The 18,865-nt window shown below is 43.7% G+C and overlaps 1 protein-coding gene across 7 annotated transcripts in view; it reads right to left on the bottom strand.

Annotated features, from left to right (window-relative positions):
• LOC120844207 (hemicentin-2) overlaps nucleotides 1-18,865 on the bottom strand; it is a 378,065-nt gene that overhangs the window by 60,549 nt on the left and 298,651 nt on the right. For all 7 annotated transcript variants that reach the window (XM_042290939.1, XM_042290943.1, XM_042290941.1 and 4 more), the window contains exons 3-4: nucleotides 9,960-10,286; nucleotides 3,516-3,833 (exon numbers count right to left, since the gene is read on the bottom strand). In XM_042290939.1, the coding sequence (XP_042146873.1) occupies nucleotides 3,516-3,833; nucleotides 9,960-10,286 (645 nt within the window). The remainder of the gene's footprint in view (nucleotides 1-3,515; nucleotides 3,834-9,959; nucleotides 10,287-18,865) is intronic.

Below are 18,865 nucleotides of genomic sequence, written 5' to 3'. Positions count from 1 at the left end.
TGGGGGTGACGAGGGCTACGAGAGTTACTCTCACGAGGGCTACGAGGACTACCCTCACGAGGATCACGAGGGTCACGAGCGTTACCCTGAGGAGGGTTTCGAGGGTTAGTTACCCTCAAAAGGGTTACCCTCACGAGGGTCATGAGGGTTATGAGAGTTACCCTCACGTAACACCCCCTAAAATCACGTGACCCCCCCCTCCCCTTAGGTCATATGACATCAGGGAGTCACCTATTCCTCAGTACAATTCCATCCTCCTCCTCAAGAGCTGCGCTCTAATCCGGCAGTACAGGGAGTAGTAAACATCTTTCATTTTTTGTACGAAAATTTAGGGCCCTAAAATTCCCCCCCAAAAAAAGTAAAGAAGTAATCAAACTTGATGCTGTTTGGTCAGAGGCTGAGTATTTTGGCCCCCTACTGCCACAATAATGAGAGTTAATGTTTACCACTAAGTCTTGTGTTGGCGTTCGGCATATCTGGACTTCGGTTTCATTCAATTTCATTGGCTTAAAGAACATTCAGAGAATGCATTACATGGCAGGTGATTAGAATGCACACACTACACACCTTATCATTCACAGTTCAAGAAAATGCAACACTTAGGTTTCACTCCTGGTTGTTCGGTAAGCACCTCGCCCCTTTCGACGCAAATTCCGATATAAGCGCCAGAGATTGGCTTCACTGCCCGGTTGTTCGGTTGTCAGCTGGCATCTTTATGCCTCAGTTCCAGAGAATGGGCCATAATCAGGATTTACTGATGGTCATTCGGTGGTCATGCAGCATCCTTGGCAATTTGGCAATTATGTGACAAACTAGTGAACCCAGACTTGGAATTTGTCCGGGTTAGTTATTGCCAAAGAATATTTTAACACAAACTAGCGCCTTGAAGCAAGGTTTTATTTGACCCCAAATCGAGGATTGCCAAAATTTTACCAAGTCAAAAAAAAAAAATATTTTTTTTCAGGATTACGGTTTGATTAACTTGCCGTCTCTTAAATGTAGTCTGCGTTACAATATGGTCGAAAAAAGCTTTCCGATATTGAAGTAGTTAAGTGACAATTATATCTCCGAAGTAAGATGTTATTCATAACTGGTTTCCCCGCCACGCCCTTGTGCTGCATCTTTCATAATTCTTCTACACAAAAAGCGTTTCGGAAATGTTGACGAATATAATCCCTGACGATAATGACGAATATAATCCACGAGGACAAAAAACAAACATAAACCTCCATGCATGCTGGGTGACTTGTGCATGACCGGGAAAATCCGCCTGTTCCTGGTATCGAACCAGGGACCTCTCCATCTCCAGTGGAGCGCTCTAACAACTGAGCCATCTAGGAGTTAGACGTCAGCAGAGAAAGCGTTTTTTTTTCAGCTGCTACCGTCTAACAGGACTAGGCGGATTTTTCAGGTTACACACCAGTCACCTAGCTGTGTTTGGAGATTTGTGTTTGTCTTTTGCCCTCCCTTGTTCCCCTTCTCCAGGGATTAGTTTCGTCATTCTTGTTTAACTCCCTTGCTCCTTTGCATTATTTCTATTATCATCAAAACTGTTTCTTTCTGTTTCTGTTTTACTTGTCGTTTTTTTTTTTTTTGTTACAATATTGTGGCTGTTAACGGAGAAAGGCAACCAATAGGAAAACAAAACCACGGACTGTCCACAGAGTGTCAGTCTAGGAAAATGGGTAACAATACTCGCGTAATAAAAATTATGTTTGACGTAACTGGTCTATTGGTCTTCGGTGATATTCGATCATGTTTCTTTCAGCTTGATGATTGTAGTTACTAAATAAAATAAAATGGGGCAAGTGACATTAAATATTAGTATTGAAATCTCTGTATCTGACAAGATAAGCCCATTGTTTTTTACTAATGAGGCGGAAATATATCTCCTATCGGATGGGTAATTTTGATAGAAACATTTGAGCCCAGCGTTTTATGAAACACATTGCATATGTAGGTGTACGCTGAAACCTTTCAAATGCTTAGAAAACCGTGCATCATTTTTGTGCAACATCGGAGCTGTTTCGCGCTTCACACAGGAGAGATTCTGCAGCTGGTATCAACGTTAACGCTTAAGTCGCTGTTTTATGTGAGCACTGTTTACCAGAAAAGTAGTTCTGATGGAAGCACTTTACAAAAGGCCACTTTACACCAGAAAGCACTCTACACCAGAAAAATAATTTGATAGGAGGATTCTAAAAAGAAAAAAAAAGAGAAAAAAAGTGACGATCGCTTGTTCGTGCTAACAGGGTCGAAAAGTGTACATTAAATGTTTCCATGCGTGCGCAAGTGTCTGTAGAGGCCTCTGGACGTACAGGCACGGTAACCATTAACAGGCTGCAGGACTTTATCCTGCAGATGAGATGGCGGTATGGCGAGATCAGTGCGTGTTTTGGCACTCTTATCCTGTTTTTCAATAAATAAAACGCGAACAAAAACAGTTCGAGATATGAATTGAACGCGAATGACCGATATCCAGCGCCAAACATTTTTTGGAATGTTTCACGAAAAACATGTTTTATCTGGACCCATAACCGTCGGTTTGTTTTGCCCGTAACATGGGTCTAAAGTATAAAACCGCCGGTATTTTTATGTATGCATGAGACACCGAGCTAGCATGTAGCGCCCTGAATTCGTATGCATGGAGTGCTTTTGGGTCGCTCAAAAGCCACCAACTGACTTCCTCGTAATCTCAATGTGTGTGAACCCACTTCGAGCTTCTAATTCAGATAACGTTATAAATCATAACTCTCGCAATGGATCTTCTCTACCATACATTCAGGCGTCTACCGTACGGTGCCAACGTTTACATTATACGCTTTTTCTAGATCTAAAAAGCAACGTATATACGTGTAAGAGTACACGCAAAAAATGATCTTACTGTTAGTTACATAAACAATGAATTTATAGTACCTGACTGATTTAATTTATACGATTTTGCATTCTTATTTTCTCACCACTAATTTAATTTAAAATACCCATAAGCCAGGTGGGCTTTTAGGAATTGCTTCGCAACCATTTTTTTGCTATATAAAATTTTTATTTGAGGTCATTCTAAGCTCACATAGCTTACACCAAAACTACTTAAATTAAAAAGATATTAAAACCAAAATTCCCCAATATCTTTCGCAACAAAAAATATTACAGGAGGACTCTTAGGACTGCCTACATGTACGAAAAAGACAGCATTCGTACATTCCGCGCATTCCTACAAGCAGCGCGCGCCGCTGTCATCTGCTCGGGCCGGCCGCGTGTGGCGCGACATGGCTGAAAACAGAGCGTAGAACAAGTAATACAGTGGCGCGCATGAAGAGGGATCGCACAGGAAGAAAACCGAGGTGCGCAACTTCGCCATCTGATACGGACTGCTAGCGCTACATTTGGACGATAATTGCTGGCGATGTGTAGCTTAATTTTTCAGAGAAGAGAATACTGTAAATTTTATTCGCGGACACCCTACACTTTTGAATCTTGAATCGCCTGCTTGCGAACCGTAAGCGGAGCGCACTCACATTGCACGAGGAGATCCACGGTGCGCTCGAGCGGCCTCAGGCCCGCGCTCTGGAGCACGGGGTTGCTGCCCTTGCAGGTGAAACTGCCCTCGTGGTCGTGGCGCGTGAGCACCACTTCCAGCGTGCTGATGGTGCGGAACGTGCCGTCACCCAGGGACTCCACGTGCGGCTGCGGCTGGTGCTTCATGCGCTCCGTGCCGTTGAACCACGTGGCCTCGGCGGCCGGACGGGCGCCGGAAATGACGCACTTGACCTGGAGCGCCGTACCGGCCTTCGTTGGCATGCTGGGGCTGTCCATCTCCAGCTCCAGGGGCTTCACTGCAGCGGGAGAAGGACGCGATTCCGGAACGTGAACATTACTGGCTTCCTAAACCGGTCCTGAAGACACGCATCGCGGGAAACAGGGCTCTAGCCATGATTTTGCTACGTCACATAAAAGAGGCCAGTGCTGGGCAGAGATTAGAGAGGATTTGTTTATCAGCACCTGGTTGGGACTTCTGAACGATCATAAAGGCTACGAATTTCAGCCCATCGCTGACGCCATAGTCGTGTCCAACATGGGCACCATGATGGCCTTCGGTAGATGACGTAGAATTTTCAGCCCTAAGGCCGTGTTAGATAGAGTCACGGACAGGCGTATTCACCAGTCGATATTAGCTAGCGTTGTTTTAAAGTTATTAAGGCGCGTAATGGCGGTTTCATACACGCACTTTTAACCGCAGGAACTCACCTTTAAGTGCTGTAACGTGTCGTCACAGTTACCATACTATACTTTCGGATAACTATTTCGCAAGTAGTGAAGAGTGAGCGTGCAATACTTTGATGGTTGCTCATGATGCTTAAGCGCACGTGCGTCCATAGCTTTGACTGCATTGCCACAAAATGTTGTCCGGAAATATTGTAAGCTAACTGTGGCTTAGCGTAATTTCAGTTAAGAGTGCCCGTGTAACAAGCTTATAAGTAGTGAGGAATTAAGGGGAAAAATCAAAGATTAAAAAGAGAGCAGTCCCGCAGTATGAACGAGTGCGAAGCTAGCAAGTGACTATTTAGACAGGAGTAACAAGCTGAAATGACATAGAAATATAAGTCACGCTACCGCGTACTTAAACTCCACTGTGTAAATGGGAAATTTATTGTATAAAAACGAATACTTAGGCTTTAATTAGCAATCATACAATGCTATAATGAGACTCTAAATGTCCGGAACAAAGTTGTATGAAGAAAGTAATAAAAAAAAACTCAAGGGATAAAACACGAAAGCCACGTGCCAGCAACAAACGCGAATATCGAAGCGGCCGTCAATCTCGGCTCTATCGTCGTCCGGGGCATTTCTGAGATTCCTTTAGAGTTTTACTGAGCTATTGCCCCAAATATTCGCTGCTCCGATTCTTTCTGGATGTGTCCCTCAGAATTCCAAGACAGTAAGTGCTTCATTACCGTTTTCGGCCAGTGGTGATAGGAGTCGGCCACAGCGCCGAGCTGGCTAAACTAGCGGTATACTCCCCGTCTAAGATTTTTCGCTCGCCTTCTAATTCAGTCGGGGCGGCAAAGCCCGAATTATGATCGGTGAATACCAACTGCTTACTTAGCTGTGATTACCACCTACCACATGGTCATTTTGATCGATGCCTGAGTTAGGCAGCGGTTAAACACGTGCTAGTCACGCCTGGCGAATGCTGTTGAGAGTGTTCAGAACGTTTTGAAGTGGCGGTTCAAAGGGGAGAAACGGACGGCTGAAAGCAAGGCCGCGAATGTATGCTCCGTTTCACTTAAAGTTAAACCCCAGCCCATGCTAGAAACCTGGTGCATCAAATCGAACTGAGTTAAAACTGCATCGTCATGGCCCTCGTCGTCTTTGTTTGTCTGCTATTGCCGGCCAAACCAGTCACACGCAGCAAAAAGTTCAGGATCACAGCAGGCACCTTCAGCGTGATTTATTTGTTTGGTGGTGAGAGTAAACCTTTAAAAGAAATGAGATTCTCGCCGATGAACTGTCTGGGCTGCTCGATTTCATCCACCGGATTGAAGTATCCGCTGTGATCGGACTTCAGTGAAACGGAGTAAAGAAGCTGGAGGACTATGGCTGTTATAGTAGGTTATACAATATAGGAATTTAACAGCGCACGGTTGACGCGAAAGTAAGTTTGCAAACAATTATCTTCGAAAACCTCGCTTCCTTTTTTTTTTTTAATGTTGACATTTGTCAAGACTGAAGGAGCTGAAAATTTCGTCTTAGGAACCACTGAACGCACGGTTCATATTCGGAAGAAATTATTTCTGAAAACTGCGATAGAAAAACTTAGCTCTGGGTTCTCTTTATTTTCTGATCAACCTGATTACCTTCCAATTTGTGCGCAGTCGAACTCATTACGAAGAGTTTGACAGAGCAGTAGGCACCAGTTCTCTGTTCTGTTTGGCCTGGACATCCCGTTTATTTGAAAAAGTGTTGGCTTCAAAACATTCAATTAATCACTACGTTATTTTCGTTAAACTTAGTGCACTAAATTGTTTATCTTATAGCGTGAACGCAAGTACGGGAGTTTGCTGGTTAAAAACGAAGTAAACAGAACGGCCCAAGAGCGTGGAAAGGGCAGCAAAAACATAAATACCAAGGTTTGAACCCAAACAAATGCTTGTCTTACATACCGCATTCTTCAACTGTCCCCTAAACCACGTTAATACACTTACTAAATGTTAAATACATATCGCAATATACAAATTAAACATTTTTGAGGTTGCGTCACATAGGCATCCTAAATTCCGGCAGTGTGTCTTTCACCGCGGAGCTATTTAAAGCTATGGTTTAGAGTAATAAAATGCAGCTACTTTAAGAACTCTGTGAGTGTGCTCAGCTGTCCCTGCCACTTTCCAGAGTTACAGTGTAAATTCATTCTACTTTGTGGTACTGTAAACTGACCTTTTTAAATAAAACGTTACACTCGCAAGCAGAACGCTATAAACTATCCTACCTAGAATACTGCTTCAATCACAGGCCAGGAAATGTAGATAGAAATTTACAGGGTATCCTCACAGCAGACATCTCTTGTTGTAAACGGCAAAACCGGACTCACTTTTCTGTGACTAGGCGAGCAAAACAAATTATTATTATTTTTTTTTTCGCAGTTGACAGCACACATTAGGTAGAAGTGCGTTTAGTGAAGACAGTGCTATGATTGCTGTCGAGTGCTGGGGTGAAGTTTGGTCGCTAACTAACCATTTATTACCAAGGGGTCCTTTCAGCGGTTTTCTTTCAAAACTTCGTGACCTTTTCCCGAATAAATATTTAATGAATAAACAACCTGTTGGAAAAGCAAGAACATTTTGACTTGACTGCATTTTGTTCGGGGTTGTGAGGACATGATTTTAATAAAAACTTTTATCGTGCACAGCCGCCCTTCGGAATCTGTTCTTAGTATAGTAAAAACAAATATGTTCGATATTTGCAATCACCACTCACTAATCAGCAGAAGTGATGGTTCTGTGTTACAAGAAAAAGTAGATTAAGTTAACCTAGCTAGATGGCTTGCGTTTGCTCCACGTTATTAGTTATCTGCCACAGCGTTCCGATGGCTGTGTGTCTTTTTATTAAAGAACCGGATAAATGGGTATTCTAACAAATCAGGATATGGTTTGGCACAAAGTCGTATTTACATGGTGACTTATCAGTAAAAGTGTGGATGGACAAGGTTGGTTGAGCAAAAACACCTCAAAATAACAATTAACAAAATCTTGTCCAGCCTGCGTGAGATTATGAAATGACATGGTGGGACACAATGAGGTGTATTTAACCCATTTTTATGTTGAACTAAACACCAGCTTGACCCAAGAAGATAGGTAATAATTTCGCCAAAACTTTTCCAGCTCGATTTTCGTCCATTCAGAAATTTAACGTTTTTTTTTTGTTTTTATTCGTGAGGTGTTATCCTGCTATTGATTCAATAAAAAAAGTGACCACTTACGAACACATTTATACAAAAACCAAGCGAAATAGGAAATTAAATCGATAGTTTTGTCTATTCGAAATGCCTTCCCTCCACCGGTATCGCGGTGTACGCTAATCCTTGACAAGATGTCCTTCAGCCCGAATTAGATGATGGATACGTCCTTTTGCAGAAAAGGTCGACAGTCCACCAAAGATGCAGGAAGCACTAATACACCGATTATTGAACACTTCAAAACCTGGCTAAGGTGACAGCTCTGGGGAAGCTCTCTGATAGTTAATGGTGCAGGAATGTTTGAAAATGTAATAATTGAACTTATTTTCTTACGGTGGTTTGCGGGGGGAGGGGGAGAGGGGGTGAAGGACAAGGAGATTTTAGCAGCAACTTAAACATTTTGAACTAACAGAGAAGTTTTGAATGCCTCTGAAGCTTTAGGAGGTACTTTCCCGCACAAAAGTTCAAACTTTCACTGCACCAGCTTTTGTCTAATCGTAGCGCGGTTAAGTAGCACCTTTAAAGTTCGACACGACGGAGTATCTTGTACTTCATTTTACGACGCTCGGATACCCTAATATGATCCGAAGTATAGGGGAACGTGGGAATATATATGAATAGCTGTCGAGATGACGGCAGGGTCGCAGGCAATATAAACTTGGTGCAAGAGCAAAGCTTGCTGGAAAAAAAATAGAATGTAGACGCCCCTGTCGACGCTAATTCACTTAGTGAGCCAGGTTTCTGCGAGAGCTGATACCAGCTGACATCCTTTCATCGAAATCAAATTACGGGCGCAGATTGAAAAGTTACGTTACGCCATGTTATTGGAGTCTATCTTGTAAGACAACTTGTACCCGGTGCAAATTACAACCGAGATAACGCCGCACTCTCTTCCCTTTGTAACCGAGTTACGCTGAACCCGCCGGAGCGAGACTTGGAGGTTCAATGGCACAAACAAAGAAGAAAAGAGAACCTCAGGGAACACTTCCCGTGCACCCCATGGTATTTTTTGTTTGTATTATGACAAAAAATGTTGCTTTTGGTTTTAATCATGGTCAGTCAAGCATAATGCCTCGCTTATCTCCATCCTTATCTCGTTCGTCCACAGGCTACACCTAAAGCATGCCTGACAGGACCGGAGACTTGAATGAAACGTGTCAGCTATATAAGAAAGACGTGGCATGTAAGACGGCACCGAAGAATTATCGCCAATGCGAATTCCCTCCACTTACCATAAACAAGGTGCGTGAACGTGTGCCAAACAATCTAGTACTTGAGTCGTAAAAATCATAAAAAGAAGAAAAAGAAGTTTCTTTGAATTTTTACTATTATATGTGTTCGTATTAGGAGGACGATGCCCTCTCAGTTAGAGCTGTCGAAGTCGCGAAACTCTGAAACAAATGAAACAAATCTAATCAGGACTGTTTTACTCAAGATACAAACATTTATCTGCTTAGTGCTTAAAGGCTGTGTCTCAATTACTCAAAATATGTTTTGATATTGCAGCATGTTTAAAATGCTTACCAAACAATCACGAATAAAATCAGCCTTAGAGACGAATTATATAAATGACGAGGGCAGGAAGACACAACTCTCTCCTCGTCATCAATATAGTTTTCCTGTAACGCCGTGACATTACGAGCACGCTCCATTTCCACGAGAATAAAATCATTTAAATATTTTCTTGATCCGGGTCTTAGTTCGTGGAAACGTCTAAGTTTCTGCTATTCTATAACAACTGAAAGAATGTTGAAAAGGATACGTCGCTTCAATCATATGTCGCACGATGCAGAAATTGGAAGAAAAGTGCTCGAATAACATTTGCGTTACCATATGAACGCTCAAACTTTCCCTGGCTGTCTACTGGGCCAAGTTAGAGATTCCCATGTGAGTGGAGTCTAGAAATCTATGAAGCAGACAGTTTAGAAAAAAATCAAGTAGACCGTTAATTCATTTATATTCGTATTTTATTTTACTGGTGATTCGGTAATTTTTCGTTAGATTTCGCTAGAGACGGACGTAGTTTTGTCGCTTTTGAAGGTTGTTTTAATTACTAATTCGAGCAGAAAATGGCAAACGAAACAACACAATTACCAACAAGTGTTTGTGGTTTATTTTGTTCTAAAATATTGTAAAAAAGCTACAGTTCTTTTTTTTTCTCACGCCACGCACGAAACAATTTTGATGAAGACAGCGCAATTCAGACAGATTTTCTCATCCTACAGCGGTCGACGACCGAAAAATGGAAGTAATAGCCTAAAGACTCAATCACAGACTTACGTTTGAGTACAACATTAACTACCTGCGCATACAACGCGAATGTAGTATCGATCGTTACTGCAAACGACGAGGAGCCGTGACGGGGCAATACCCCCTGGAACACAAGAAACAGGGAATGTATTGCGCATTTGTCCTATCCAGGCACCTAAACAAAAAGTATTTCGAGAGTTCAAAGTCCGTTTCAGAGCATTCGCCCAAGTGTGCAGCCGACAAGCTCGGCGTGTCTCACCATGCAGGTCAAGCTCGACCCAGGCCCGGAGGGGCGTCTCGAGGGCCTCGTTGACGGCCGTGCACTCGAACCTGGAGCCGAGGTCCTGGCGGCTCAGTGCCGTAGCGAAGGTGGCTGCCACGTCCCCGGCGCCGCGCTCCCCTTTGGATTCTTGGAGCTGCGCGCTGAGCTGCACGTCGCCCTTGAACCAGGCCACCTTGGGCGGGGGCTTGCCGCCCTGCGTCCGGCACGTCAGGCTCAGCACGTCCCCCTCCTGCAGCGGCCCCACCGTAGCCCCCGGAGACAGCGGGGCGCCTTTCAGCTCCACCGAGGGCAGGCTGGGCTTGGCTGCCGTCGACGGGAACAAGGGCGGGGAGGAGGAGAGAGAGGAGTGAGCAGACAGCTAAGGAGAAACAAGACACTTCCTTTGTTTCGACCTCTACAATACTCAGGCCTAAAAACAAAAGATTATTTAGGGAGAAACTACTTTTATTAACGCCGTGCATAGTTTGCCTTGCACCAGGCACTAAGAATTGTGTAGCACGTACTTTCCCGCAAAGCGGTAAAGACAGAGAATCGCTGTAATCCACCGATGAAGCTCGCCAAAGGGCATTCATCAAACTATATTCGCAACTGAAATATCTGTCCAAGCTGTGACACTAATCCTTACGTCAATACAGCGCCCCAGCGTAGACTATATTTTTGTTGGGGAGGTGTCTATAGATGATTTCAGCATTCTCATTTGCCGAACTAACTTCGCAGATTGCAGCAATAGACGGTATTCGGAATTGCTGTACCATCGGGCAAAACGTTGTGCGCTGCCATCGTTGATCTTTGTTAGCTGGAGCTTGCTAGGCTGTTAGTTTCGTAGCGTTGGCGGCAATAATCGAGGCCTTCTGCTCACCGTCATCGATCTCCACCCACACCTGGGAGCTAAGCGTTAGTATTGTTTTACGCTCTTCCTTACGCGTGTACGTGCTCGTCGTCCCGCCAGTCGCGGGTTTCTCGCTGTAACCAACATGGCGGACGTACACTTCAATTCGAAATTTGGCTTCGAGTGCCGAGGAAAGACATGGTCTCGGGCGCCTGGTTTTTGAAAGCGCGTTTTCTGCGCAAGTGGTTGTGCGAGAGTCTTCAGAACCACGCTTTCGCGCCCTGGCTTTTTACGTGCCGAAGCCAACTCATGACACATGGCATGTTTGGCATGTGTCATGCCAAACATGCCATGCCAAACATGCCATGCCAAACATGCCATATGGTCTATTTGCTCTCCTAGGTGTCCTGAGGGAAAGTAGGCCCTCCAGATTTCATGGAGTGTAGGACCTCCGCAGCCATGAACTAAGGGCTCAAGGCACGCTTTACAGAGCTCCGACGGTCCGCCCTATCAAAGTGCATGCGGGCTCGTACAAGTCTTAGCGATAGGCAAGACCTTAAAACCGAGGTTTTAACAGCAAAGCGCACTTAGTGAAATAGGCACAAAAAATAGGCCTGCCTTCAACCCCCACTGACCAGCTTGAGACCGACACGGTCGAGCTTGCCCTGGCAGTTTACGCGGAAGGTTTCAAGGAAAAATAGGGTGCTGTTTACTGTACTACGTAACATTGTCTACCTCATTTATGAGGAAAGCTAATATAAAGATACAGGACAGGTTTTATATTGTAGACGTATTAACAATTAAGTGGGGATGGAATAAACATCAAAACAGGTATTCCCGACTTCAACTGTCTTCTAATTTTTGTACACACTATTTAATTTAAAATGCCTATATTCATTATTTTACGCGTTTACATGGTAAATACGCGGGGAAACATATCAGAAAAGACACAAAATAAATTGAAATTTATTTTGAAAAAATTGTGCATACATGAGTACACGTTCAGATTTTAGTAATGTTTAAAGTACACACTGACTGATGCAATAGACTTTTTGAGACGTTTATTCGAATGCTTAAAAGAGCCTTAAAACTAGTCGATGTTGATGCCTTTCAATGCTTCTGCCTTTTTATGATTCACGCTTTCTAGATTGGCATACCGTTTCCCTTTGGTAACGTTGGTCATCCGGGGAAACAAAAAAGTTAAACGGGGTGACGCCCGATGAATAAAGAGGGTGCGGAAAGGGGTTGTCAAAACCAATTCAGCAATCAGCGTGGTGTTGACAGGAGCGTAGTCATGGTGGACAAACCAGTCTCCTGTTTGCCTCGACTCGGCACGTTTCTTCCGCAAATCATGATGAAACCTTCTGAAATTTTTCATATATAAACTTTGGTTGACCGCAAGATCCAGAGGATCATATTCTGAGCGCACAATCTCTCCCACGTCAAAGGGACAGACGGTAATTTTCTCTTTCGTGTTGGATCTTACTTCGCGCGCTTTCTTAGGACTTGGTAAAGAGGCAGTCCTCTACTGGGAGGATTGCTGTTTCGTTTCCAAGTCGTAACCATTGCACCGCAAATAATTTTATTTATGATCGTGAAAAAAAAGTTTTATCCTCTAGCTGCTTCATAAAATCACGACACACAACCAAGCAACTGCCTCTTTAATCAGGCGTGTGCAACCGACGCACGAATTTCGCTTCAACTCATTTCATCTGCAAATCCTCACATTCAATTTCTTCACGGCGGCTTACAAAACTATCTACACGAATTCTTGCCGAATTCTCCTTAGTTCCGCTGTTGGAAGGGCACCTAAGGATAGGTTGATTATTAATTGACATATGACCTTGTTTAAAACGGGAAAACCATTTGGAAACATGATGTTGCAAGCTGTGTTTGGAGATTTACGTGTGTCCTTTGTCCCTCTTGTTCCCCTTCTCCAGGGATTATTTTCATCATTCTTGTCCAGTTCGCTTGCACCTTTCCATTTAATTGCATTATAATTACAACCTTAAATCGCAAGCTTCACCCTTTTTGGTGTTAGACTGGTGGCGGCTGATAAAACCCGTTTGCTCTACTGACGTCTAACCCCGGGTTAGCTCAGTTGGTAGAGCGCTCCACCTGTAATGGAGAGGTCCCGGGTTCGATACCCGGACCAGGCGGATTTTTTCGGTCGCTCACAAGTCACCTAGCTGTGTTTGGAGATTTACGTTTGTTCTATGTCCCTCTTGTTCCCCTTCTCCAGGGATTATTTTCATCATTCTTGTCCGGCTCGCTTGCACCTTTGCATTTAATTGCATTATAATTGAAAACATCTGTTTTATTTCAGCTCCCGTGTAAGCCGACTGTCGCACAACAACCGCTTTCGCTTTATTTCTTTTCATTAAATAGTCAGTTCAAAAAAAGACAAGCACCTTCAAAAAGCCTCTGCAAATGTTCCACCGCAACGTAACGCAGAGTCTTATAGGAATACGTACTTCTACCCCAATGCAAGCGGGTACCTAGGAAACACACCTAGCGGGTCAAACTTTTGTTACAGGAGGCCCGCAATCCAGAATATGATTCCGGTTACTATTGGGTCCCCCTCGTATTCTGAAAGATGGCGGAGACACAATATTCTAGAATGTTTTGTTATCGTTTATAAACGGGTCCCCTGTTTTTCGGAACTAGCAGGCCATGAATATGAAATAATATTACGGCAACCACGTACTTCCCGGAGATGGACTTCGGATAGTTTTTTTAACGATAATATTAAGGTCGTTCAAAAAGACCCATATATTACTTGCTTCAACACCCTAACAATCGCTAATGAGGTTAAGATTGAATTCCTCGTTCCTTACATTCGCACGTAGTTCAGATACGTGGTTAGTAAACACTAGCAGGGCTGTAGGGTTCAAAATTAGAATATTTAAAAACATAAAAAAATATATTTTATGCACTTTTCGCACTCTACAAAGCCCCAAAGTGTCAAATCATATTACTTACATGCAAAAACGCCAGAAACGGCTAGTTATGTGTCAAACAATATATTAAACCTCCTCTCCCGCAGTTTTATAAGCAAATAATTAAAATAAATATTTTAAGCATAGCTCTTATCGGGCGCAAATTTATTCATCAAAAAACTGTATGCAAGAAAAAATATTAATTTCTCGTATTCATTAAAAACGTTTTCAATGTGTGTGTAGCTCGTATTCTGTCGCACTCAAAAATGTAGCTCGCATTCTGTCGCACTCAAGTATCTTCCTTTATCACACAAGGTAAGAAATAAGTAAAGCTCCGCGAGGTGCCTCATATGTTTAGGTATGGTTCCTAGGTAAAGAACCAGCATAGAGACAATTTAAATATAAAATCTGCCATACAAATCTTGAGACCGTATGGACTATAACATTAGGACTTCAAGCGCGATTAGTGAAAAGAAGCCCTGGTTTAACGTTTTAGGCATAGTATATATGTTACGGCCAAGAACGTTTAGACAGGGATATCTGGGTATAATAACACGAATCGCTTCTTCGATGACGTCACTCCAATTGGACCCTTAGAAATCACTGCAATAATCTGGAGTTGAGCTGGTAGTGTTCGAATGTCTTTGATTCATATATTTAGATACAACGACACATAGTCTCTAGGGTGGCGGATATTCATAATTTTAAGTCCTTCCCTTAAAGAACGAACAGAAATAAAGTGCCAAATGAAATCTACATTATTCTTTATTGATATTCATTACGAACACGACGATTCTTGCAGCGCTTTAGAGTTGCAGCACTTTCATGGCTATCTTAATCTAAAAATGTCTGGGACTTAAGATGCACAACCTTCAGCTTGTGTTAAATTTGCCGGCAGTAGTATACGATGTTATTGGGCGACAAAGTGACGACTTGGCAAAGAAAAAGCTTCTGCTTTAAAATCCCGTTCGGGTTTATCAATCAGTCACGCGAAGCACACAGAACGTTTCCTGAGAAGACGCCAACGGCAGTCTTTGCCACCACTGCCTTCAACAATGTATCCTTGGATGCCTGATGTTTTGTTTCGGAGTAATTCTGGCTGTCTGTAAAATGTTTACGGGGTTTCATTTAGTTAGACCTCAGATAATCACAATATAAGGTCTCTTTTCTGGCATGTTTTACGTAGTTGTACTTTGTTAATATTGGAGGCCTATCAATAGGTATACGCTTTCACTCTTTGAACATTGAACGTTAGTCTGCATACTTCGTTTCCACATTTAAGACAAAACAAAATAATAAAAATGAACGCAATCTTGGCTTTGAAGCCTTGTGATCTCGATGCAGCAAATTTCTGAAATTGATTCAAGCTGATAATGCTTCTGAAATGCACCAAATTAAAAAGAACTGATCAATATCACACAATATTTTTTATTTGGATTATATTTGATGAAATCTGCATACCTTGGGAATTAACTGGTTAAGAGCTAATTATTCGCTATTTCATATGCAATATAATCATCGCCGAAGTCATCACTTAATCGCTTCGGCTTTTAGAGTAATATAATGTTTTTATGCCTTACATACCTCACAGTGTTTCCGCTAGCTCTTCAAATGAAAAAAAGAGGCATAGACCACAACGCAGCTAGCACGAACTAAAAAAAAAGCAAAAGAAAACAGATGGTAAAAAGCAGCCTTGCCCTCTTATCATCTATTTTCTTCTCTCCCTGTCTTTAGGCGTTTTACTTCAAGAATGTAACCCCAACCAGCCTGACTTGCCGTCTTAGAAAAATTAGTATTTGCTCCGAATGATAGCTTTTCATCACATTACTAAATTTAAAGTCTTTTTTTTCATTTTGAGTGTAGTGCAAGCCCCTTACACTACAGCGACAAAGCAGGAAACTCTTCTTTGCCATACCTGAGGACACTGCATGAAAGCATTTATCTAGTGCTTGTGCAAAAAGTGTAGTGCAAGCTAAGCAGTCTCTTGCCAAGGGTTTGGCATCCTGTAGCATTTATAGATGGCATATTTGTGTATTTAGAAGACACATTGTGCCTTATCTGCAAGCTACGTTTGAGCGCATAATAACTTTTCAGGTCCGGGTACAAATGGTTTGTGTGAGAATAAAACTACATGCATTTTTAGTTTGTTCACAAACGTGGGATAAGGAAGTAATAAATCAACATTTAAATTTATTATTCAAACCATTCTTCAAAAATAAAGGAAGACATAAAATATTGTTGGCATCGGGTAGTTAAAAACGTGCTAACAACTTCTGCAACTAAGTGCGCAATAAAGGTTTATGAGTGAGCGCTGTTGCGAAACTTTGAAAACAAACCTCAATCACATAACGGACGGAACGCAAAAGAAATATGAACAAATTCAAACTATGTACGCGTTGCATAAAGCAAGCATTAACCTAAAATTACCAGTATGTTTTTCTTTTCAGGTACACTACAATCTTTCCTAAAGCAGCAAAGCTTCGGCCTCTGAAATGAAGACCCCCGGTTTCTATTACTTTTTTTTGTTTTTAACTCATGTCTCAAGATTCATTGTCTTCCGAAGAGTTTCAGAAAATGCATTACCGGCTAAACAAAACAAAAATCAGACAAAATTAAACCAAGTCGAGAACTAGACTGCTCGAAAACTCGGTAAGGACGTAGGCCCTTAATCACGAGGGTTGAAAGCGAAAAAGAAAGTGAGACAATTCAGGCAGAATAAAAAGAAATCGACACAAACCTAGCTGCTGCAAAACTAGAGGAAAGGCTGCAATTGGGCCCAACAAAACACAACACGGTAGTAATGGAACGGTGCACAAGCCCTGAGACGTTTCAGAAACGCGCTTCTCAAGAAAGAAAAGGAAGGAAGGAGATTACGTGGTTTAAAGAAATTTCACTTGTATAAAATACAAGAAGAACTGCTACGAAAAATAGTGCCAGAGTTCAGAAAAAATATATATAAGCAAGCATGCGCAGAGTTTCGCTGGAGCCAATTGGAAGCTACGCAGGAAAATCAAAGCGGTGTAAGCTAATTAGCTCCCTATAGGTTTCAACCTCTCGTGTTTTTTTTTTTTTTGGTTGCACACGAGCAGTACGTAGTATCGCTTTTTATTTCTGCCTTTGGTTTCTCTTCTTTCACTTCGAGGTCCTCGTGGCTTAATGGCACTCGAATACCATGAGAATGAGAAGGGGATCTTATTGTATGTTGGGATATGAAAAATAAATATAAAGCTGCTCTCCGGGAACATGTATGGAGGTCAAAGAAAAGAACAAGAGAGAAGGGAATATCGTTCTTCGTTTAGGAAGTAATTGTCATTGAAGTTCTCGAGTGGAAACTAGCACTCAGCAAAACGGCTACTGATTAGGGGAGGGAGCAGAATGGCAGCACTTTAGTTCGGAACAAGTGAAACGATTTTAGGGCGCCGGGCACCGCTAATGTCGACAAGTCATAATAGGGTTTTTGGGGTAGCGTTTTGAGAATTTTTACGGTCTTTTCTCCCTCCTAGTGTTTGCATGACCTCGTCCGAGGGTCTTTATGTCTCAAAAAAAAAAGAACCTTAATTCAGCTTACTTTGCCCTATGAGTCGACCGAGATATTGATTCGTGACTATTTGGTAGCATTCACGCTTTTGTTAGAGCTGCGAAAATCAGAAATGGCATAATTCATTTAAAATATACGTCGCGTTTTAATGAACAGCAAGAATATAAATTTACTACGCTAACATGTAGTGCTTGGTGATCAAATATATTAAATACTTAGTTATCTGGAGTCTTTGTTTTGTGTGTGTCTTTCTGGATGTGAGAGAGAGAGAGAGAGCAACTTTAATGGGTCTCCTGCAGTAACCCCTATCATCCCACCCTCTCAGGTGGGTTCTTGGGGTGACGTGGCCGGACGTCTTCTTAGCGGGGAGAGCCGCTCGCGGCGGGCTTCAGCGTACTCGGGTTAACCCTTTCTGCTTCCATCCCGTCCGGTCGCTGCTTCTCGAGTGCCGCTAGGATCTGCTGGACGGCCGTGTGTCGGACGTCGTAGTCTTCGGATCTCTTCGCCTCCTCCATGAGGGGCGGGAGAACGTCTGCACTGTTGTCCGCGTTCGCGCATTCGCAGTCTTCCAGGATGTGGGCCAACGTGGCCCTTTCCTTCCCGCACAGTCTGCATAAGTCTGTTACGTATACCTCCGGCCACAGGTGCTTTGCTAACACTGGGGTTATCACGGAGTTAGTCTGTAACTGGCGGAATACCACCGCCTCCTCCCGCGTCAGACGGGGGTGGGGCAGGGCCATCGTTCTTCTGGCTAAACGGTACCACAGGGTTACCTCGTTGTAAGCGTCCATGGTGTCCTTCTCGGGGCGATCCACCACGTCGGCGGCGGCCGTTACCGGGGCGCGGCCGGCGAGTCCACGCGCCACGGAGTTGGCCGTCTCGTTGTGGTTGGTGAGCCCCAGCGAGCCCGCCACTTCCGCGCCCGCGTGGGCGGGAAACCACTTTATCACCGCACTGGTGATGACTCCGTTGACTTCGGCCTTTCGCAGGATGCGCGCTGCCGCACTGCACACTCGCTGTTTCGCAAAGTTGCGCACTGCCGTTCGCGAGTCGCACAACACCGTCTTCGTTCTGGGGTCCGCGATGGCGAGGGCTACCGCCACTTCTTCTGCCTGGCTGGGCACAGTGGTCCGCACGCTGGCCGCCATCCTGATCTCACCCGTTTTGGCTCCGATCACGCTGACGCTGAAGGCGCCGCCGATGTTCTTGTAACTGGCCGCGTCCACGAACACGGCTCCCTCATCGCCGGCGTGTAGCGCGATCAGCGACTTGGCTCTCGCCTCTCTTCTTTCTTGATGGAATGTGGGAGTCATGTTCCGCGGGATTGGGCTCACGACGATGTGCTTGCCCAGCTCCCGCGGTATCTGCTCCTGCATCCGGTGGTCGTCTTCCTTGGCTCCGATGCCTAGTTGTTTGAGGATAGATCTGCCGGTCCTGGTTCCCGACAGTCTGGTGAGCTGCGCCGTCTGCTGTGCCTCGGCGATCTCTTCCAGGCTATTGTGGAGTCCCAGGGCTTCGAGCTTCTGCGTGCTCGTGCATCCTAGGAGTCCTAATGCTGATTTGTAAGCTTTGCGGA

This window comes from Ixodes scapularis, unplaced genomic scaffold (assembly GCF_016920785.2).
Source record: "Ixodes scapularis isolate PalLabHiFi unplaced genomic scaffold, ASM1692078v2 PGA_scaffold0__279_contigs__length_252992795, whole genome shotgun sequence".
Lineage (NCBI taxonomy): Eukaryota > Metazoa > Arthropoda > Arachnida > Ixodida > Ixodidae > Ixodes > Ixodes scapularis.
This window is presented reverse-complemented; position numbering and strand designations above follow the sequence as displayed.